Genomic DNA, 24852 nt, shown 5'->3' with positions numbered 1-24852 from the left:
CGCTATAACCAAAGAAAATCCACGCTTTTGAAAAAAATAAAATAGATTTTTTTATTTTCGGCTATAAAACACATTCAATACAAAATGTAAAAAATCTAATTTCTTCAATTTTAGGCCAATATGTATTCTGCTTAATATTTTTTGGTTAAAAAAATCCCAATTTTGGGGAAAAAGAAAAATCACAATAACCGCATATGGACCGCTGTTCTGCCTCTCCCGGAATGAACGCTGGACCCGCTGATTGGCTCCTGCTGTGTCCAATCCCAGCAGGAGCGTTTTGCCAGTTGCACGCACGCATGCCCCAGACCTGGGGAAATAAAAAAAAATTATGTGATTTTGTGATTAAGGGCCGCACTGTTGCCGTATATGTACATGGGGCTGTCCTTAAGCAGTTAACTAGTAGGATGTATAATTTGACCAAATGAAAGCAGACCTGAAACCCTCAAATTGGTTTCCCAAAAGCATTACATTCAAGACATCCTATGAATAAAGGTCATGGTTCCTTCGACTCTCAGCCAAACTGTTAAGCCATCAATTGGGTGATTTCATACATTATCACATACGCAGTACCATGGCAGCTACAGAGCAAACAGAGGCTTGAAGTAGCAGGTTGGGGGGCAGGGGGGGAGGAGGTGAAGGGAAACTAGAACATTTTATACCCTAATAGGGGTGTGACCACATCTAAAAGTTGACTTTCAGTTGAAATCTGATTGCTCTGTGCAACATTTCTTGCATCGTCATTGGACAGCATCTATGCTATTATTGATACCGGTTTTATAACCATTAAATGTATCTTTGTTTCTACAGGTTTCATCATATATTTTGCTTATGGCATGACGCATAGTACAGAAGCTGCGGGCTCCATACCAGACAGGAATGCTTCTGATAGCAAAAGGACCAATGGCTTGAATAATGAGAAACAAGCTTTTCTAGACATAGATGCTGCTAACCCAACAACTGCATGATACCCCCTGCTGAACATTTTACATTTGAAGGCAATGGAACTACTATAAGAATTTGAAACCACGGAGAATGACTTTACCCAAAGCTTGCAACCCGCACAAAGATTTCAGTGTCAGAAGAGCTGCTCTACTTCCAGAACCGTAGAGCCAGAGTTACGGTTACCTCTTAGTGCTGCTACTCTGTTCCCTATACAATTAATAGATCTTGCTTTTAAGGTCGATCAGATATATTGAATGTCCTATATGGATCAAGTCCACATTGTCCTTTACAGCAGGAGGAAAACATGTTTTCTTTTAACTATTGCTTCTAAACAAAAGAAATGTTGCATATGTTTCTGTGTACCGGAAGAGCTCTCATGCAATTCCAAACACCACCAGTCCATAGAGGATGGATCTTTTGTGTTAGGATTTGCCAATATGTTTGGGGTATGATTTATGAACGGGGCATTTCTTGCTGATAGACTGAAATTCTGAGCAGAAAAAGGCATTTACAGTCAGTGGAGCTCAAGTGATGCTTATTTTATACCTTGAAGAAATGTTAACTTATTTTTTTTATACATTTTTAATGTAAAATAAATGTGCAGAGCACTTCAAAGGGAGATTCAAATATTTTGGTCTTAAGATTTAGCATTCGTCAACATGGAACATGTACGCTAAAGTGATTATGTGCAAACTTTAGTAAGCAATGAGAGTTCAGTTTACTGCAGTCAAATAAGGAAACGTGAGCTAGCTACCATTGGTTACTGCACTTTTTGTATCTAATCGTTTTAATTGCACTCCCTTTATTATTGTATGTCAATTTGTGTAGATAATATTCGGTCTAATGTGTTTAAAGTACAGGTGCATCTTTTGTATGAAGTACACTGTACATGGCTACAATCTGTTATGCCAAAGATCAGGCCTCAGATGCAGTGCGATCCCATTTACACTGCCAGTCTCTCTGCTGTGTTTACATTCAACCTTCTAAGAATGCCTGTTCTCAAGTGCACACACTTGACTACAATATGTTATTTGGGAACATGTATGTGGTTTTTCATGCAAAGGTACACCAATATTTTTCAATGAGCCCATGGGTGTCAGAAGGCCCTGGTGAGATTTCAGCAGGACCAGATGACAGTTGGCATATTTGGCATCCCCATAGGCTGGTTTGGAACTTGGTGGCCAATAGGCTATTGTTCCTTATGACCGTGTTAAGAGTGATGCCATTGTCTGCCTGTCGCATAAATATGCATACCTGTTTACGTATTGGATGGAACAACATTTGGTGGCTGAATCATATCCTGACATTCAGCTCCTATTAGTAGTCTTGCTCAGTAAAGCAGTTGATAGGGCACCCCATGGGTACAAAGTTCAGTAATCCATAGCAGACCGTGAGATTATGAATACCACCAGTATAAATAAATTCATGATTGTCCATGCTAGTAATGGGTGAACTGGTGGTTACCCACTGGGGCACAAATCAGTCAAATCTTATGAACCGGTGGAAGGGATCCTTTGAATTTCTTATCAGTTGACTGGCTTGCTGAGAGAGCCAGTGTTTCATCAGGCAAAGCACAGGATGCGTAGGTGGACTAGTCAGGTGTGTATCAGCTTCTTTTAGCTGTTCAATAACTGAAGATTCATGCCCTCTGTAAAGTACCCCATGGAGCTGATTTGTTACTTTGCCAGCAGAGCATATCTAATTAGATTTATTCCCCATTTGCCATGGATTACAGTTCTTGGTATGTTTTTTATCTTTTGGTTTATTGAATAAGTCTATTAATGTTGAAAAAAATCCAAATTTTTTATTTTATTTTTTTCTCTGAAGCATCTATGTGGTCTGAACATGTAAGTCTATGTTGGTTTTCCTTTTAGCAACCATCATTTTATCTCTAACCAAAATTGTTATCTTTTGATATGTGTTTTAAATGTCTATTTAAAGTAGAATTGCTTTTAATCCTCTATTTATGTAGCATGATGAAGTAGAACACTTTATTTTTTTTTATTTTTTATTTTTTGGAGTTGAATTTGTTTCAGTACATTTTATATTTCAGGCTTCTGTCTGTATTGGTTGAAACTTGAAGCCTACTCTATATGTACCCAGATTCGGTCTACATATCTTTTACAGAGGTCCTATCCAATTTGTGCACACAGTTGAAATGGCAGCTTAGCCAGGATCTATGAAGTGCACTAAAATCTACATCCTCTCAAGTTGGTACAGACAATCACTTCTAATCTTCCACCGTGCCTGGAAATAAAAATACACATTGGACTCCTATTTTAGTAACTAGTGAGCAGTGTAAACAGACAAATGTAATAGTGAGTAGTAATAAGCAGTGATAAGAGTTTGTGCTCCTTTCTAGCTGGCAATAATAGAAGATGCCTATAGGTTTAAAATGATTCTCAATCCAGCCAATAACTGTTGGATTAATAAATAATAGCATGTCTGTTGGTCACTCCCAAGCCAACCAATCTCTGGTCCATTTCCAGATATAGATTTTCTATGCTAGTCACGATTGTTCTGATCCAAGTTTGGTGGTGGGCCAGACTGCCGGCATTTGTCACCCTTTAGTAAATCTACCCCTTCATTATACCAAGTGTTTACAAAGGACAAGTCTGATAATCTTAAGTGGTGAGCCCTGGACATTTTTTGATTCTTGAGGTACAGTCCAGTCATCTTTTGAGAAATATAAGAAAAGTATTTACCTTACACACACGGACTGTGTATTTTGTCCTAAAGTTGCAATTGTACACCAGGCTACCCCTGCTGCCAAAGCTGCTTTTGGTGACAGCAGTCTGGCACTCTGGGAACATCTGTTAATGCCTTAAAAAATGTGTCTGGAGTTCCCCTTCCTAACCGCTGACTGCTCTGTCATTATCTTGGTCATGATCTCCTTCATCAGTCTGTATTGATGCAGGCCATTTCTAATGCTTCTCCGCCCTTTCTTCCAGTCACTTTCTTTATTGCTTCCTGATGTTTGAATAAAGTATTAGTCCTACCCAGGAGCTTTTAGCTGTGCCAGGATTAGCCCAAACTTCCTTTAAGATAAAGTGAGTGAACACCTTATTCATGTACAGTTTAATTTTTTTGTTTTTATTCTGCTAGTTCAGTGACTGTCTTGTTGCTCGGAATTTTCTCAATGATGAAATTTAAACTCTACAAAATAAAATTTGATTTTTGGAATGGACAGGTACACTTTCTGGGAAACTCCAAACACTGCTAGCTAAAAGCTCATTTCTGATTGGTTAATATGCCATGCAGCACTTCAGTGTTTTTTATAATATTACATTTTTTGGGTATCCCAAAACCAGTTGTTTTTATGTGTGTGTGTGTTTTTTTTTTTTTTTTTTTTTCAGAATGACTTTTCTTAAGTAATCTCCTTCAGTTCTTTTATTTCCAAGTAAAATGCAATCCAAAATTGTAAAAAATTCAGTCTTTCAAGCAGCGCCTGCCATTTTCACAGGCTTCGCTTTTGGAATGTGCTAATTCAGAAGACAGTCCTGTATTTAAGGCCCCTTTCATACTTGTGCGGCTGGGGACTGCAAAGGTACCGTTCATATCTGTGCAACTTCAAAGTAGTCCCTGCACTACTTTGGTCTGGCTTTGAAGCGACTTGAGGTTCATAGACCTCAAGATTACACAGACATTGCCTCCAGTCACATCAGTCGTACAACTTTCAGGTTGCACAAGTGTGAAAGGGGCCCAAGGAAGAAGTCCAAGAATGAGACAAAACACTTTGGGCCAGTTTGGCTCAAACTAATTATCCATGCTTCCTACAGTATGCAGCATCCTCTTCTGGTGGGTGCTCAAGCAACTTTTCCTCTGAGCACTAAATGCGGATAGTCGCACCTCCACCACTTAAGAAAAACCTTCTAAATATTTTTTTGGATGAAGACCTATTCTGATCGAGGTGGAGGAGGAGTGGAAAATGTCACCATATTCCTCTCAGCCAATCCGAGAACACCTTTATTCATTGGAAGAAATGTTGCACAGAGAAGTCACTCAAGCACCTGCCAGAGGAGGAGACTGCCTACTGCATGTAAGATGGCATCTGAGTAACCTTGTTTGAATCAGTTAGTGTTTTAACCTCTTGATGCCAGCTGCACATATATATGCAGTGAGTTGGTTTTGACGCCAAGCGGCTACATCTGTGTCATGTCACCTTGAGGAGAGGTGACAGATGCACACTGTAGGGATTAGGAGTGCACCGCAAGGTTGTGGACCCTACGGCTGACTGCTGCGGGCGGAGGTCAAGGTGATGGGAGGGCAGGGCCACCAGAACACCAAGATGGATCCCACTGGGGTTAGAGCGTAAGATTCCCTGGGGCTCGGAGTCTAAGAGCCAGCAGGTGTTCACCAGAGCCTTGAGTGGTGAGGATGGACTTGGCTGCAACTGGCTCCAGGTCGTGACCCCCAGGGTCCCCCAGCTCACACCCACAGTAGGCAACAGGAGGATAGGGATGGTGAGGGACAAAGCCAAGGTCGGGGCCACAAGCAGACAAGAATAGTCAGGGACATGCCAAAAGGTCAGGATCACAGGCAAACAGGGATGGTCAAGGACACGCCAAAGTCTGTAACGGAATAACAGCAGAGCACATGGCAGGTAACAGGAAGCTAACACACAAAGGTTGATCAGTAGCGTTGGCCTGCAGTGCACAGGTTAATATAGAGTTCCCTGATAGGAGCTAGGGTGGAGCCATGCCAGAGGATGGATTACAAAAGCAGACAGGTGAGGGTCGGCTGGTCTCTAGATGAACACATGGGAACAGGTAAGCAGATAAACTATTGCATGATCATATGCGACCCTGTTAAAACAACTTGCCATGCTGAGAGCGCACTCTCTGTATGCTCCCAGCATGGCAGCTGGTGGAGATCAGCATGCTCCTGATGCATACTTGTGATCAGTAGCTTTCTGATCATGTGACAGCCAATTGCAGCGGTCACACGGCCCGAATGCTGCCTTTTGGCTTTTAGAACCCTTAAAGGGCTGGGAGGTGATCATCGCGAAGGGGTTAAACTAGTGTAATTTCTTGAGTTTGTCTTTTAAAGTCTGTTTAAAAAGTTTGGCGGACAGGGCCCATCAGAATGACATTAAGCCTGGTGATAAGACTCATACTTTGAGTGCTGCATCTGATAATTGGGGGGGGGGGGGGGAGTGGAAGAGCCATCATTCTCAGTTAAATGTAGGCAAAGTGCTCAAAATTCTTCTCTTGACCTCCATAATTGTATGGAGGTCACTTTGGGGGCATCTGTGTCAGAAAACATTTTTTACACGGTTTATATCTGTTTATTGTACCCAGAAAGCTTAGAAGCTCTTCAGAGACAGTGCATTTGAACACCACCTACGTCTCTGAACTTCCCAGCCTACATTTTACTTGTGAAACCTCTGGTTTACAGTGTTGTCTGTTTAAACTAAAAGCGAACTGTTACATTAAATATGCGTTGGCATATAATAGCCTACAATAAGCATTGATTTTGAACTATTTTCAATGATAATCCTATGCTGGAAAACACTCGTCCAAATACTTATCTGGACATATTGTAAATATATTTTTCTTATTCGTGTGTGTGTATAGAGAGCTTTTGTCATATGTTTTTAAGCCATAAAGCTTGCTATGTTTGTTTTTTCTTAGTGATGAGGCACTTTTTGTAAAACTAACCTTTCTCATCTAGTAATTTTAGAAGAATTCTCAGTTCATGCTCACATTTACCATTAACTAATGAAAGTATTAAGTGGTTTAAATTCAGTCATTAAGGTGTCATATAGGTATATAATGCGTAGTATGTGGAAATGAGGCCTCACAACACACTAAACTCTTCTTAACGCCTTTCTCCTGACAGAAGAAAACCAGCGATAATGTGCCTAAAGTGGTGTTTCAAGCTTTGGCCGTTTTATTTGTTTCATTGACTGGAATCATTTTTCTGGCAATTTAAATTTAATGAATGCGCCCATCGTTATGTGTTTTTTTTTTTTTCTGCCCAAACACTCCTCTCCTGAACGTGATTTTGGTGTGTTTGGATTTCTGACCCGGCCTCGAAACACCTGTAAATGTCTGTGTGCATAGACTGCTGTTGTTGAGGGGCGTTTAGGAGGGGGGAAAGTCAAATGCTTGGAAAAAAAAAAGGACATTTTAACAGCTGCAGTGTGCATGAGGCCTAGCCAGATTTTAATAACCAGTACAGTCAGATCTTATGCTGAATAATAATTGGCAGCCTATTGTTATGGCAGAATTATGGGTTCTGTTAATTATTCTCTACTATAAAGAGTCTGCTATGTTGGCATGATACTTAAGCCGCGTACACACGGGTGGACTGTATGGCCTACTTAGTCCGTCATACAATCTGACGGGCAGTCCGTCATACTTTCGAATGAACGGACTTGACCACACACGGATGCACAAACAGTCCGTCGAAAGCTTGCGCGATGACGTGTACAGCACGTACGACGGGACTAGAAATAGGAAGTCCAATACACAGCAATGCACCCTTCCGCCGTGTAAATCCTTTCTGAGCATGCGCCATTCTTAGTCCGTCGGACTAGCCTACTGACGAGCGGACTGTCCGCTGAAACCAAAGTATGACGGACAGAATTTCGAAAAATCCGAAATACTTAGTACGCCAGACTGCACGCTGAAAAAGTCCGCTGAAGCCCACACACGAGTGGACTGTCCGCTGAAATGTGTTTCGACGGACTAAGTAGGCCATACAGTCCGCCCGTGTGTACGCGGCATTAGAGGAAGTAAAACCTCCTGCACAAATAATAATAAAAACACATCCTGCAAGATAAAGGCATAATGAGCTAGTATGCGTAGCATACTAGCTCATTATGAATTACCAGAGAATGAATCCCCCGCAGCCATCCTCTTCTCCCCCTCGGGCTGCCGACATATTGCCCGGGGCTTGCTTCCGGGTATCACGGCTCCGGCGCTGTGATTTGACGGAGCCGCGATGAAGTCACTCCCGCGCATGCATGATGGAGCCGCTACAAACAGCACAGTACAACTGAAGCAACGGCACGTACTGCCATTGCTTCAGTTGTCTTAAGTGCATATGTGCCGCATGATGTCGGCACATGCAAATACAGGGATATCTCCTAAACCGTGCAGGTTTAGGAGAGATCCAGTGCAGCTATAGCCAACCCTAATTATAGGCTTGCCTGTAGCTTAAAGTGGTTGTAAAGGGTTTACAACCACTTTAATTTGCTACAGAATATATATATTTATATATATATATATATATATATATATATATATATATATATATATATATATATATATATATAAATACCCTAAGGGTCTATTCACACCATGTGCTATGAGCTGTGTTGCCCGATTTGCACATCACAAAGCATTAAATAAAAACGAATAAAACATGTACATCAACACAGCTCAATGCATTTTAAATTTTTTCAAACATACTTCATCTCTTTAGAGTGCACACAGAGGTGAAATGAATCCAGCAAAAAATGCAAAATATGTACTTGGCTCTTGGACTGTCAGTGTTCAAGGCATATTGCAGTTCTATCTCTGCCAAGCAGCCGATGACCATATGATGTAATGTCGCTTTTTCTTTTCTGTACTCTATCATAAAGGTCCTGTTTTGTATCAGTGGCTCCTCAACTTTACTCTACCTCTTCAGTCTTGATAGCCCTTTACTGCTATTCCTGGTCTGTTGCTGGAAGTGGTGTTGCTTCCTTCCTACAATTAGTACTTAATGTTTAATGTTGAAACAGTCACAGGGCTCAAAATTAAAAACTCGTAATTGTTTGTTAGTTTTGAGGTATTGAGAGAACATTGGCAGCTGTAGTGGGGGCAGTTGACACATGGAAGGTCTTGCATGCAAAGTTGGATCTTCCTCTGTTACAGTAGGAACAAATGGACCAGGTGGCAGAGATGTGAAGCATCAAATCACAACTTTTAACATTCGACTAAGGCACTCTATTTTCAATCATGTGACTCCAATAAAAACATACGTATTTGAAGATAGATACTTATCCTGGTGTGTCAGTTTGTGACTTGCGCCTAAAGTGTCAAAGAAAAAACATGCAAGTTGTAATTGAATGCGCATAAGCTTTAAGGTTCTCAAAAAGTATATATTTATATATAGCCTAGCCGTACAGGACATGAAAATGCAACTGCTAGATTCCCACCTTCGTCTGCTGATTTATATAAATGTCCTGACTATAAATTGTAGCTCTCATCAAGGAATTTATTGAAGCTTCAGCAATAACAGTAGCTTTTATAAAGTAATGGATTGGTGAAACTGTTGCTGCTGTTGCCTGAAAATTCAACAATACCTTAACTTTGCTGTAACTTGTGGTCTGAAATTTTCATAAAACTATATGTAGGACATGCATATCGTTTCTCAATCTAGGTGGTGAAAATTTAGGCAAACTTGATACCTAGTGAAATTGTGCCTTTTTCATTCTCTTTAAAGTACTTTTTGTGTTCCCTTTTTAATTACTCTGTTTTTTTTGTTTACTTCTGTGCATTTTGTTTATAATATAAAGTCGGCTTTTGCTGAAATTTTTTATGTTTTCATAAGACAAATGTGTAAAGTTTTCTTAGCCTTCTCTTCTGTAAATATATGTGTAGTATTTATCTTATTTAAGTATCTTGGTAGGCCTTTTGTTGCTTATTGGTTAAATTTTTGTATTTGTAAAGAAAATTTCCTAGAGAACGATTTGGGGTAATATTTGAAATGAATTTTGTGCCGCTGTGTGAATATCTGCAGAATAATAAAGTTGAGCTATACTTGCAAATAAATCAGTCGTTTCTGATGCATTTTAGTATTGAACTTCCAATTTTTTGAAACCGTGCAAAGTAATTAAATGTTGCTTCCTTGTAATAATGCAAACTAAGAGCATTTTATACAGAATTTGTATAAAAAAAATCACTAGAATGGCAGTCCATTTTTGCCTGCACTGCTACTGAGTGATTGTCCAGTGCGTTGCTGATGGTACATGACATTTCAGGAGGATAGAAGCAGCATCGAGAATAACACTCCAGTAAAAAAACAAAAAAAAACTTGGTGCAATTCAATTTTAAACACAACAGGAGGAGTGAGCCTTCTAGTGCTTCACATTAGAAAATGCTTAACAATAGAGATGATGATGATTAAGAGCTCTCTAGTGTGAATCACATTATACAGTTGTGCTCAAAATAGCAATCCAACATCACTAACCAGATCAATCACTGTTTTTGGTATAAACTGTTTCCACATGAAAAAACAGGTGTCAAACAGGTGGCCCTTATTTAAGGACGAACGCAGCAAATGTACGTGCTGGGTATAGTGAATTGTATCTCTGAAAATTTTGTAAAATGGGTCGTTCCAGACATTGTTCAGAAGGACAGCGTACTTCAATTATAAAGTTGATTTGGAGAGGAGAAAAACTATAAAGTGCAGAAACTGAAAGGCTGCTCAGCTAAAATGATCTCATGCTTTTTGGCAACTAAAACCAGAAAGACATAAAAGAAAATGGGAAAACTACCATTCAAAAGGATGGAAGTATACCCAAAATGTCAAAGACACTGCCAATGATCAGCTCTAGGGGGATCAAAGAAGGTCTAAAGTTACCTATGAGTACTGTAACAATTAGACGACTGTTGCAACCAAGCTATCTGCAAGAAGCCCCCACAAAGTCCCATTGTTTAAATAAAAAAATAAAAATAAAAACTACCTGTGCTGAAGAGGTTGCGATTTGCCAAAGAACACAATGACTGGTCTAAAGAGAAATGGTGCAACATCTAGTGGACTGATGAAAGCAAGATTCTTTTTGGGTTTAGGGGCCTTAGACAGGTTATCAGATGACCCCCTAAAGCCCCATACACACTATCAGTTTTTCTGCTGTGTTTTTCCTTCAGGTTTACCAAAACCATGTAGTAGAAGGGCCTACCTGATTGTATACAAATTGAAACTTCTAAGGTTTGACCTCCTATTATATGGTTTTGGTAAATCTGATGGAAAAACTCAGCAGAAAAACTGATAGTATGTATGGGGCTTTACACTGAATTCAAGCCACAGTATGCTATGAAGACCGATTTCTCATACTATGGTGTTGGGCAGCTTTATCGCATACCAGAGATCATGGATCCGATATACATCAAAATACTTGAAGAGGTCATGTTGCCTTATGACGAAGAGGACATGTACCCCAAACACACCAGTAAACAAGCAGCATGTTGGTTCCAGACCAGTGGCGGCCCATCTATTGGGGTCGCACAGGTGCCACCCCCCCATTAATGGGTCCGACCCCCTAATCTATATGCAGGGCGCCGGATTCCAAACCAACAAGATTAACATTAATGGAGTGACCAGCCCAATCCCTGGACCTTAATCTAATAGAAAAGTTGGGAGACCTAAAAATGCTGTTTAAGATAAAAACAAGAAATGCAGATTAATTGTGGAATGTAGTGCAATAGTCCATGGCTCAAATACCCACTTGTACAGTGAATGTTTGAGTTTGTAAAGAAAAATGCAGATACTGCTATTTTTTAGGGAAACGCCGAATATTCCTTTTTTATTTTTTGTTTATTTTTTTCTTCACTTTCTGTAAAGTAAGGAAAAATGCAGGGTGACTATTCCCCTTTTAAAAGTTTTTACAAAGCAGAGGACAAGGGGAAAAAGGACTCTGTACCATGGACAGATTCCACATTGAGTAAAAAGTGTACATTTTATAATCTATATTAATACAGAAATTGTATTAAAAACATCCAGTTATAGATTACAACAGGAGTTTATAAAAATTGAAAAAATATATAGTATGACAATACACGTTACACTGGTGCTGTATTTACTCCACAATGGGACATAGGAGATATAATTAGTCCTCCGTGCACGGACATCCTCTACATGTTTTGCAAAAATGTTACTGCTTCTTCAGGAGGAACAGTACTAGATAAAATCTAAAGGTGAGATGACAAAATATGCCTCTCCAATTTAAAGGGTGTAGCAGTTGAAGGGCGTCTTTTCCATCATTCCAGTGAGAGTAGAGATCATCTAATCGTGAGTTGCATAACACTACACTAACACCAGTACACCCAGGTACACTTGCCACCCCCCAATCGCCCCCTCTCCCAGTTAACCCTTTCACTCCCTGTCACCAATTGCAGTTTTCCGAATTTTTTTTTTTTTTCACTGATCACTGCATTGGTGTCATTTCTGACTGAAATAAGTGTTAGGGCAGTTAGTAGTAGGCCCCGTTAGGTCTAGGTGACCGACTAAACCCCCGTAATAAAGGGGGAAATCAACAAAGCGAGATGGAAAAGCCAAACTATTGATACCACATTCCAAATTTTATGCGAAGACAAAGAGGGGGGCCTAAAGAGGTCACAGACTTCGGGACTTTAACGGTATCAGATATATGTTCCAACTTGAAATATCGGTGATGAAACGGTAACCATATTATTAAAAAAGAAATAAAAAATTATTACAAAAATATTTATAAAATAAACACAATTAACAATGGTACATTCAAACTGAGTCAAATTTAACCTCTACCACACTTGACATGTTTCACTCTAATCGAGTTTCTTCAGGAGCTTGGTGGCACAGTTTGTTTATATACTATAATAAGACTAGGAAAGTTCTATTTAAAATACAATAGTTGACATAATGTATATAAGAACATAGACATAAGCATAAATGCAAATCAAAACCCACATTAGAACAAGAAGGACGTATACAGCATGTGGTCAGGAGTAGGGAAAGCCAAATCTCACGTCAAATTGTTTAGACGTCCAAAAAAGGGGAATCATAAAAACAAAATACATAGAAAACAGCCTCATACAAATGGATGCCAGGTTATTGATGCTTGCAGAGAGATCTCCCACAATTTACAAATCTAAAATGATCGAAGAGTATATATAAATATCTCAAGCCCACAAGCCACATAGGAAAAAGAACCTCAATTAGATTGGTACCTCAAAATGGTTGAAAAAAAGCGTAGGATCAATAAGAAGAAATGTAGGCTGCTTGGCCGATAGATGAGGTGCCAACAAAGCTTGAAAGTGTCAATTGACGACAAACCAAGTACCAGTTGAATCACCAATCTAAATAGAAATGATCAAAAAAGTTATGAATAAACAAATACATATTCATCTGTGAGTGGCACTTATGCCACTTCACAGATTAAACTGTATAGATAATAATGAATTCTAGATAGCCATTGAATGAAAAAGCATTCACCGAAATTTACTAATAAAGAAATCATGATTATCTTACCCCAATGATGAAAAAAGTAATGGGACCTTTAACCACTTGCTTACTGGGCACTTAAACCCCCCTCCTGCCCAGACCAATTTTCAGCTTTCAGCGCTGATGCACTTTGAATGACAATTGCGCGCCCATACAACACTACCCAAATGACATTTTTATCATTTTTTTTCCCCACTAATAGAGCTTTCTTTTGGTGGTATTTAATTACAGCTGGGAGTTTTATTTTTTGCTAAAAAACAAAAACAAAAAAAGATGCAAAAAAAGAAATCATGTTTAATAGTTTTATAAAATTTTGCAAACAGGTCGTTTTTCTCCTTCATTGAAATGCGCTGATGAGGCGGCACTGGTGGGCACTGATAGGCGGCACTGGTGGACACTGATAGGCACAGTTAAGGCGACACTAATAGGCACAGATAAGGTGGCATCGATAGGCACAGATAAGGCAGTACTGATGGGCAAAGATGGGCACAGATAAGATGGCACTGATGGGTGGCACTAAGGGGCATTGATAGGTACCACTGATAGATGGGACTGATGGGCACTGATAGGTAGCACTGATGGGCACTGGTAGATGACACTGATGGGCACGGATATGTGGCACTGAGGTGCAGCACTGTTGAGGCAGATTGTGGGCACTGATAGGTGGCACTGTGGGCACTGATGTATGGCACTGTGGGCACTGATGGGTGGCACTTTTATTAATAACTGGCAGGGGACAGGTGGGCACTGATAAGTTGGCCGTGATCGGGACTGATGTCCCGATCACAGCCACCAGTGATCGGCTTTTTTTTTCTCTCCTCGCGCTGTCAGCGCGAGGAGGAAAAATAGCCGATTACCGGCTCTGTTTTCTCATATGATCAGCTGTCATTGGCTGACAGCTGATCGCGTGGTAAGGGGTCGCGATCGACCCCCCTTGCTCGGATCCGTGATCAGGCAAGTCTGATAGATTCGCCGATCCCAGAGCGCGCCACGCAGGCCGCTCGTGCACGGGACGACGTCAATAGACGTAGTCCCGGCAAAGCAGGTCCGCGCTGTAGCCGTCATCCAGCTATAGCACGGATCTCTAGTGGTTAATAGAGAAAGCAGCCTAATGCCGTCCCTCACTAGCCGTCTCCACAGAGGGTATAAGGCACAAGGGTGCTGCCTTATAAGAGATCCCTCCGACTCGGTGGCCTCTGACGTCACCGCCGAGTCGCCGGCGGAAGTTCGGCCTCACCGTCTGCCCGGAAATCCGGACCATACGCCTCCCTTAGTAGTATAGTGTCTGAACAGATCAATATTTAATCAGATCTATGCTAGCGTCCTCAGTAGTTCAGGGTTCCCAAAAACGCAGTGTTGGTAGGATCAGCCCAGATACCTGCTAGAATCAGTGTTTAGCCCCTCTGTCCAGCCCACCCAAGTGCAGTTTCGATCACGGTCACTTACAAAAACGCAACACACAACTGCAGCATTCGCAGAGTCAGGCCTGAACCCTGCAAACGCTAACCGTTTTTTTGGTAGCATTTGAATCAGTCGCTGACACAAGCTTTTTCCTGCAAGTCTCACTAGTGTACCAGTAAATTTAGAGACCAAAATGTCAAATCAAAGGTACACTAATGAAGAGGCCTACATGTTTCTGAGCATGACAGATAGTGAAGAGGAAGTCGCTCATCTGTCAGATTCAGGCTCAGAATACGATCCAGCAGCGGCACCCTGACGGATAGCTCTGATGACGGAGTTGTGGTCCCTGCCAAGGTTAGGCGTAACCGACCCCCGTTCTTCTGCTGTCGTTGAGGTGCAAGAACTGCAGGGCTCTTGTATAGAGCAGAGAGCCAGTACTAGCGCCACTCAACCTGGTGAACTGGCAAGCACCGGTGGCCTAGTACACCCTGGTCATAGTCAAACCAGCACTGCACTAACATGCTGGTGTGGCGAGTCCCATAAGTGCAGTTCAAGCTGGTGATATGGCTAGCACAACTAGTGTCCCGCAGCCACCAAGAAGACAGACAGGCCAGTCGAGCCCATAGTGCCCTTCCTGCTGCATTTTCCAATCCTAATTGGGTGTCGATCACTTCTGCAGCACCCGTACTTCCCCCATTCGCTGGCCAACCTTGAATTCAGGTGGAATTTTACGTCTCTTGATTTTTATTCGCTGTTTTTCACGGAAGATCTCTAGATCTTTGTTGTGGACCAAACCAATTTGTATGCTGGTCAATTCATCGCCGCTAATTTCCATTTGACCCTTGCCAGAGATTGGAAACCTATTATGGTTTCTGAATTTAAGACCTTTTCAGGCCTGTCCTTTTTCATGGGCATAACTAAAGAGTGAGTTGCAGTCATATTGGTCCACTGACCCAATTCACCATATGCTCATGTTCTCTGACTCCATGGCCAGGGCATGATATGAGCAGATCTTGCATTTCATGCACTTCAATGACAATGAACTCTTGTCGTCCTCGGGGTGACCCTGGATACAATCGGCTTTACAAAACTCTGCTCCTCGTAAACCACTTCAACCAACTGTTTGCAGCCTTGTTAACTTCCCATCAAGTTGTCTGCATTGATGAGTCCCTGATTAAGTTTTATGGTCGCTTGTCTTTCAAACAGTATCTTCCCAGCAAGAGTGCCAGATATGGGGTCAAGATGTATAATCTCTGTGAGAGGGCCACAGGCTATACATTGTATGGGACTTGGTGTTACCCTTATTACCACTTCTATGTGGACAATTATTACACAAGCATGCCAATCTTTAGTCACTTGTTTGTTCATGGAATTGGTGCATGTGGCACCGTGCGGTCTAATCTCCGGAGTTTACCCCAGATTCCCATCTTAGGTTGGGGGAGAGAGCCTGCTTGAAGTGTAATAATTTGCTCGCTGTGAAGTGGAGGGATAATCGGAATGTTTTCGTTCTGTCCTCCCTTTACACAGACACGACGGTCCAAATTTCTATTGTGACTGGTGTTGTGGAGAAACCTCTGTGTCCACGAATATAACCTTAATATGGGAGGGGTGGACCTCAACAACCGGTACCTAGTTGTCCGTAAGGCCAGACACTGGTACAAAAGTGTATACTTATTTCAAATGGCTCTGCTGAATGCTTATGTGCTATACAAAGCTTCAGGACGAACTTGATCCTTCCTTAAATTCCAGGAAGAGATCATCACATCCCTTCTGTTTCCAGAGAGTGCTCTTGCCCAACTTCCCACTCCAAATGCAATAAGCCGGCTGCATGAGAGGCATTTTCCGTATGTCCTCCCTAGTACCCCTACCCAAAGAGCCACCCCAAAAAAATGTGTCTATAGAAAGCACAGATATAGGCATGACAACCGCTATTATTGTCCCTCCTGTCCTAACCATCCTGCTCTTTGCATTGGTGAATGTTTTGAACACTACCACACACTAGTGGAGTATTAAGGTACAACACTGCACAAACTAGGACATGCTTTCACAGGGTCTCCCAAGATGCCATTTTGCATTTTGGGAGAATCGAACCTGGAACCGAACCGCTACAACCATTACAGTTACAAATAAAATTGTAAAACGGTTTAAAAAAAAGTGTCTCTTTCTCTCTCTAATCTCTCTCTATTCTGCTCTTTTTAATGTTTTCTACAATACAATGTTTTATTGTTACTATGTTCAGATATGTAATTCTTTTATACTTTACTGTTTACTGTGTTTTGTTGTAAACCATATTTGTTTGTTTTTTTGTTTTTTTCAGGTTTGCCATTCAGCTGCAGCACTGAGCGTTTGCTCCCACAACACGTAAATCAGCGACTCCACCACTGTAGAAGGTGATTTCACCATCACAGCTTAAAAAAAAAAGAGCATATATGCTGAAGCATGGGGGCAGGGGTGGGGGGGCTATTTGCCCCTAACATTAGGGCCAGATTACCCCCATGCTTTGCATATATTTTTTAGGAATATATTGCGTTAAAAAACGTTATTTTTATACTATGTTTTATTGTATTTGCTTTGCAGGTATGGTATTTGTTAACTGTCATTTGCTTAGCAGGTAGGCCATTTACCTGCAGCACTGATTTATCTTGACAGCAACAGTGCTTGTTCCCACGATACGTAAATCGGAGACTCCAGCGATGTAGGAGGTGATATCACCACCACAGTTTAAAAAAATAAAATAAATGGTGCATGATGTATGCCCATCATTTGAAGTGGGTGGATGAAGGGCGGTATGCTAATGGTGGGCTCACTTTTTTTTTATCCAGTCTACAGGCTTCGTGAAAAAAAAAAACATTACAATGTATGCCCAACAAAGACCAGCAACGTACTGGTGTGTTGCTAGACTTTGGTTATACCAGAATGATGCCTGCAGGTTTAGGTATCATATTGGTATCATTCTTTCCAGCCAGCGGTCATCTTTCATGTAAAAGCAATCCTAGCGGCTAATTAGCATCTAGACTGCTTTTACATTAGCAGTGAGAGGGAACGTTCCCCCCCCCCCCATCTTCAATGGCTTTCTTGGGCTCTCCTTTCCCAGGGAACCCAAGAATGCAGCCGGTGGTTCCGCCAGCTGACCATAGAGCTGATCAGAGACCAGAATGGCTCCAATCATCTCTATGGTCTAAGAAACCGGAAGCTATGAGCATTTCATGACTTAGGTTTCGCTGGATATAAACAGCGCAATTGGGAAATTGGCAAAGCATTTTATCACACCGATCTTGGTGTGTTCAGATGCTTTGAGGGCAGAGGAGAGATCTACGGTCTAATAGACCCCATTTTTTTCATTTACTATCATAGGGGATATTTACATTCCCTGAGATAACAATAAAAATACAATAAATGAAAGGAACAGTTTAAAACAGTGCTTGGTTTTCCGGGTCCTGTACAGGGCTAGGCTCCCAAAAAGTCTCACGTGGTATCCCTGTACTCAGGAGAAGCAGCAGAATGTATTTTGGGGTGTCATTTCACATATGCCCTTGGCATATTTGAGCAATAGATCATTTAGTGACAACTTTGTGCAAAAAATTTTTAATTTTTCCACAACTTGTGGCAAAATAATATAAAATATTCCATGGACTCGACATGCCTATTGGCAAATAGCTTGGGGTGTCTACTTTCCAAAATGGGGTAATTTTGGGGGGGTTGTGCTATCTTCCCATTTTATGGCCCTCGAAACCGTGATGGGTAGTTAGGAATGAAATCAAAATTTTACCCTTAGAATTCCTGAAGGCGGTCCTTGGTTTTCGGGTCCTGTACGCAGCTAGACTCCCAAAAAGTCTCACACATGAGGTATCCCCATACTCAGGAGAAGCAGCAGAATGTATTTTGGGGTGTAATTCCACATATAACCATGGCATGTGTGAGCAATATATCATTTAGTGACAACTTTGTGTAATTTTTTGTCATTTTTCAATCACTTAATATTCAATGGGCTCAAAACCTCCTTGGGGTGTCTACTTTCAAAAAATGGGGTCATTGGGGGGGGGGGGGGGAGGTTGTACTGCCCTGCCATTTTAGCACCTCAAGAAATGAGATGGTTAGCCATAAACTAAAAGCTGTGCAAATTCCAAAAAAATGTACCCTAGTTTTTAGACTCAATAACTTTTGTGATAACCAATAAATATTTTTATTGACATTTTTTTTTACCACAGAGATTTAGCTGAATACATTTTGGCCTAAATGTATGACTAATATTGAGTTTATTAAATGTTTTTTATAACAAAAAGTAGAAAATTATCATTTGTTTTTCAAAATTTTTGGTCTTTTTCCGTTTATATTGCAGAAAATAAAAATCGCAGAGGCAATCAAATACTGTCAAAAGAAAGCTCTATTTGTGGGGATAAGGACGCAAATTTTGTTTGGGTACAGCATTTCATGACCGCGCAATTACCAGTTAAAGCAGAACAGTGCCAAATTGTAAAGTGCTCTGGTCATTGAGCAGCCAGTTCCTCTGAGGCTGAAGTGGTTAAAGAATACTTTGGGGTATTTACTCTCCAAAATGTGGGTGTTTCTACTGTCCTGGTGCTCCAGAGCCTCCAGAAATGTAACGTGATAGGTTGTCAGGAAATTAGATATATAATTTATGCCCCTAGAAAGCCCAAAGGTGCTCCTTGGATTCATGGTATTGACACAGATATAAAGCAATAGCAGAAAGTGGTTGTAATTCACATTTGTTAGAAATATCTTGTCTTATTATTTGACAACTTTGTGTAAAAGAAACTTTTCATTTCCATTACACATTTTCAAAAGACTTTCTCTCTTTCAGAAAATCCCTTAGGACTGTTTTCTTTCCACTATATTTCAATTTTGTGGGTGTTTCTCCTGTCCTGGCACTTCAGGGAATAAAGAGATATATCATGGGTAGTTAGGAAATTAGACGCATCATTTATGCTTCTTGAAAGCCCAAAGGTGCTCCTTGGATTTTGGTCCCCTCTATGGGCATAGGCTGTGAAAAAATATCTCACACGTAGTATCCACATAATAGAATGTGTTTTGTGGTGTAATTAGTAAGTATGCCTATGCTGTGTGTGAGAAAAAACTTTGTGAAAAAAAGTGGTTTCCAAAAAATTGTGATGAAAAATACCTTAGACCAGGGACGTCACATTCAGTTTCATCGTATGCGGTGCTGCTGGAAAGAAGCTGGAGGCGGCACTGGGAAGTAGTGCAGGGTCCAGAGGAGGGCTGGAGTCTGCTGAATGCTGAGACCAGGGGGTGCTGTGGCTGCACAGAGAGGCGCAGGATCTATGGGAGGAGTTCTGTTCTCTCTGCTGCCAACTGCTGAAGATAGGAGGGTGGTAGAGATTAACCTCTCCACAGCTGCACAGAGAAGTGCAGGATCTGGCAGAGGACTCCTTTCATCCACTCTGCTGCTGACGGCTGAAACAAGGTGGCGGTGGATACGAGAGGGGTTCTACAACCCGCGGGTCTTTGACACATTTGCCTTGGACTGTCTACTTTAAAAAATAAAAAAAAGGGGGCTGGTCAATCTTTAAAAATATATACCATAGCTTGTAAACTTTTACACATACTAAATAATATACACTCGTGGGTTATTTTTTAGCAAAGAAATGTAGCAGAATATATTTTGACTAAAATTTATGAAGAAAGATTGTTTGCAAAGGTTTAGAACATAAACTACATTTTCAGTCTTTTTTTTTTTTTTTCCATATAGCGAAAAAAACAAATAGTGATTAAATACCACCAAATCACTTACGACCTAATCACTTACCACAACCAAATCCAGTATGACCTTTTTTGTTTTCAATCCAGCTATAACTGACCGCTTGACACAACCTAAGTATAGCCAGGTGCTGACAGGATTGCTTCCATTAACTACTCTGGGCCATCTAATAGAGGAATACCATGTGCCTTGTTCTAATTGCCTGCTCTTTATCCCCTCCCTATATGCCACAATCTGTACCTTGGAATATGTAGTCCCTTGAGGGAAGCTACATACCTCATTCCATTTGCCCACTCTTTATTCCCCCATCCCCTCTACATATGATTACTGTGAAAAATATTGCCACAAATCTTTATAACCAACTTATCTAACCTTCACTCATTATCTACCTTACAATTCAACCAAAGACCACATTGACATTTCTGCATATCATGCATAGCCACGTCTGTATACATGGGCAGCATAGTTCTGGGGATTTAGACATATCTCCTTCCTTTAGCTGGTCCCTTTTGCACGTTGGGTGGCTGGTAAAACCTGATATTGTGGTGGTGTTAACTGTTTTACCCCTCAAATTCACTGTTATTTTTACCATTTAATGCTTTCTATGGTTGCTTTCTTGTAAAATTGTTATTCCACTAATATATGTATCAATATACCAACTGTACTTTCTTTTATTAACTGGTCTGGTGTCTATCCTTTAAAAGTGGCAAATGTGTAAAGACCTATGTTCAGTGCCCATGATTATCTTTGTGAAGGCAGGGTCTGTGTATCACAGGGTGTGTTAGAGAGGCTGGGGTCTAACGAGGGGTCAAGGCCAGCATGAAATGACCGCTCTCAAACAGCGGCTCCTTCAGAGTTTAAAGAATACCTAATCTTATGCAAAGAAAAAAGAAAAACACATTTTTGCCTGCACGAATGGATGATGGAAGTCAGCAGAGCTTCAACTCATTTACAAAAACTCTGAGGCCAATTCCCTTGCAAAGTAAACTGCCCATTTGCCTTTAGTAAATCCCACTATGTCTATTCAGACCAGGAGGCCTTGGTGAATGGTTAGACCACACCCAAGATCTTCGACTATGGGGTTCCAATCAAGAACATGGCTAGTGAAGGGGAAGCCTATACAACTATATGACTGGTGTGTAGTGCAGTAGGTGTCCTTTCTTCTTGGCAATACATAATCTGCCAGATATCTATCAGCTGATAGTGAAAATGTTGTTTCTTGACAGCGTTCAGCTGGCTGTAAGAAATTATTTCTGTTGGAGGAAGTATCTAAATGAGTTTAAAGGAAAAGTTTAAATCTCTGTCTACCGCAACAGCAGATGTGGAGAACTCTTCTAAAAGCCCTAAATAGCCATTGACAGGAGATATTTGGTTTTGATTGGCTAACTAGAAATCCAATATGATGTAAGTTTTGTTTCAAAGCATGAGCTTAAGGAAAATGTATCTCCATCTAGGAGAATATTTTGGTCAAGGAGGTGGATAGAAAGGTGTATTTTTGGTTATGGATACTCCTTGAGCCTTCTGGGGTGGGTTTGTAACCCCTTTTTTTTTTTGGAATTCCTTTATTAAATGCAAGAAAATATAACAGAAGCATGGACAACATTGTTAGAACATGTACAATTCCAAAAAAACAAAAGCCATGGTATCACTTAGGCTGGAAATACAGTAAGCAGTCCCAAACTTAGGCATAAACAGACTTGTAGGCGCTCCCGGACTGGGAGCGAGATTCTTTTACAAGACCTCTAATACCATCCAAGCAATTCAAGCCAACCCAAGTGAGCAGTAATCATTGCCTGACCGTGCATTGCAGTAATATGTGCCAATTTTTATTTAATAGAGAGGGAAGGGGAGAGGGAGGAGTGATGAGCCGCAACCTGGACGATCTGGGCGTACATTATCGATGACAAGTAGATTCAGGGGAAGCCCACTCCCCCACCCTCGTCAAAAAAAACTGACAGATGTCGTCTGAGTAAGAGAACCAGAAGGAATGGAAGGGGGAGGGGCTATAGGGGATGGGACTACAAGGGTTGGGCAGGGGGAAAGAGAGGCAGAGGGAAGGAGGGAGAGGAGCCTGAAGATAGAAAAGTGGGTATAAGAAAAGTAGACTTCAAGAGGGTTATTAAAAGAAAACAAAGCGCAGGAAGGTGTGAGATAGTGACCGTGGGTGTATCCCAGTCGCAGAGGGGGGGGAGAGAACAGGTGTCCTCCCTCATCGGGCAACTGTTGCCATCACCCGGAGGTAGGCTTCAGTGTAAGTGAAATGCTGCCATGGTCTCCATGTCTCCCGAAAGGCCTCCTCCCTGTTATGCAGCATTGCCGTAAGGTCTTCCATATCTCTCAGTTCGTTCACCTTAGAGAACTATAGGGACTTAGCTGGTGGGTTCTCCGATCTCCAGCACAAAGGGATACAGGCCTTCGCTGCATTCAGCAACTGAATAGTTAAAGAGTTCCTGTACTTTTTCATGAGTCACTCTGTCAGGTGCAGCAGACAGGCCGCTGGGTTTCCCTCCAGAGAAACACCGGTCAGGTGGCCAATTGTACCAGTCACCTCGCGCCAAAAGGGTGCCAATTTGGGGCAGGCCCAGAAGACATGCAACATTGTTCCCTCCGCATCCCCACAACGCCAGCAGCGGTCAGGCACCTGTGGGAAGATGCGGTGGAGAACGGAGGGTACCCTATACCACCTGGTTGTAATTTTGTAGCACGTCTCCTGGACTCTGGTGGCCATGGAGGATTTCTGTGCAAAGTGGAGGATTTTCTTCTTCTGATCCGGGGTAAAATGGGTGCGGAGTTCTGCCTCCCATTTAGCCACGAAATGGGGGACATATCCATCTACCAGACAGGTCAAAGCAGAGTAAATAAACGAGAGACAGTGCTGCACTGGTTCCCCACGATGGCAAATCTGCTCCAGTTCCGTGAGGGGGCGGGAAATGCCCGGTGTCCGCAGGCATTTGCGTAAAGAAATTCCTTAATTGTAGACCGTTCCAAAAGTCCAGTGGAGGGTCTGCTGCAAGCGTCCCCGCCTCTGGGGTGAGCTGACCATCTGGGCCTATAAAGTCGCATAACCGCCTCCTATTGCCTATCTTCAGATGTTGGAGGCAGGGGCTCTGGAGGCCTGGTACAAATTCCGGGTTGCCCAGGACTGGCACCATTGGGGAGGGCACTGGGGACACTAACGGCCTCCCTTGCCACCCGCAGGGTACTACCCAATGTGGGGTGGTCTGATATATCTCTCGGCAAGGGTGTTGATAGCCAGGGCCTGCTCCCAATCGTGTCCCCCGAGTCCTCCCCCTCCATGGTCACCCAATGTTTCGCCTCCGTATGACAATGCCAATCCACTATCCTAGTTAAGTGTGCCGCCCTATAATATGCTTTCACGTCTGGGAGGTCAACTCTACCTCTGTTCTTCGGCAGGTGAAGGAGCTGTAACCTAATGCGTGGCTTACAATGTGACTAAATAAAGGCACAGAACATAGAGTCAATCCGCTTGAAAAAGGTAGGAGGGAGGTGTATGGGTAATGCTTGTAGCAGATACAAAATCTTCGGCAATAGGGTCATAAGTGCACTGCAGTGGCCAAACCATGTCAACGTAAGTGTATGACAGTGCAAGAGGTCTGTCTTGTGACGGTCTAGCAGGGGCACAAAGTTGGCCACGTACAGAGCTGACGGGTCCAGAGTGACATCTACCCCAAGGTAAAGAAAGTGGTCGGTCGCCCACATCAGCGGGAAAGCCACCCGTAAGCACCAAACCACATCTCTTCCTACGGTGATGTTAAGGATGGAGGATTTAGCCAGATTGATTTGAAATAGAGAGAGATCCGAATTCTGCGAGAGATAATAGCAGGTTAGGCAGCGACGTAAGAGGGTCCGTCTGAAAGAAAATCAGGTCATCCGCGAAAGTGGCCACCTTATGAACTCCCGAGGACTTGGCATAACCCGCAATGCCTGCATTCGACCGAACATGGCATAAAAGGGGCTCAAGGGACAAGATAAAGATCAGCGGGGACAAGGGACAACCCTGACGGGTACCGTTCTTGATAGAGAAATAGGGAGACCTCGTCTCATTAACCTTGACCGCCGCAGTGGGGTTTGAGTAAAGGGATAATATCCAACTGAGCATGGAGGGGCGCAACCCAATATGTACCAGGGTGGCACGGATAAATGACCAGTCCACGCGGTCAAAATCCTTCTCAGCAAGAGAAGGGCCCGTTTAGAGGTTCTGGCTGCGTGGATCAGGTTTAGGACTCTGATGGTGTTGTCTCGGGGTTCACGCCACAGGACAAAGCCAGCTTGATCCTTATGGATGAGACCGGGATGTGCAGAAGCAGTCTATTTGCCAAGATTCTCGCGGAAAGCTTCAGATCTGCATTCAGCAATGCGATCGATCGGTCGGTAGTTCCCACATCACAGTGGATCCTTCCCCTCCTTCGGAATAAGGGAGATATGGGCCCTGAGAGAGTCCACTGGAAAGGAATTGCCATCAGTGAGGGAGTTGAGGGCGGAGACCAGGGGCTGTCCCAGTATCCCAAAGGTGGTTTTATAGTAGGTTGGCGTGAAGCCATCAAGGCCAGGTGCCT

At 42.1% G+C, this 24852-nt stretch overlaps 1 protein-coding gene across 1 annotated transcript in view; it reads left to right on the top strand.

Moving 5' to 3' along the window:
- Positions 1-9707, top strand: part of SLC7A1 (solute carrier family 7 member 1) — a 91183-nt gene extending 81476 nt beyond the window's left edge. Inside the window, exon 12 of the mRNA XM_077484082.1 lies at positions 808-9707. Within this exon, the coding sequence (XP_077340208.1) occupies positions 808-965 (158 nt within the window). The 3' untranslated portion in view covers positions 966-9707. The remainder of the gene's footprint in view (positions 1-807) is intronic.
- The last annotated feature ends 15145 nt before the right edge of the window (positions 9708-24852 follow it).

This window comes from Lithobates pipiens, unplaced genomic scaffold (assembly GCF_037356315.1).
Source record: "Lithobates pipiens isolate NorthernLeopardFrog02 unplaced genomic scaffold, aLitPip1_a1.2 Scaffold_16, whole genome shotgun sequence".
Lineage (NCBI taxonomy): Eukaryota > Metazoa > Chordata > Amphibia > Anura > Ranidae > Lithobates > Lithobates pipiens.
The sequence above is the reverse complement of the archived record's forward strand: the minus strand, read 5'-3'. Positions and strand labels throughout refer to the sequence as shown.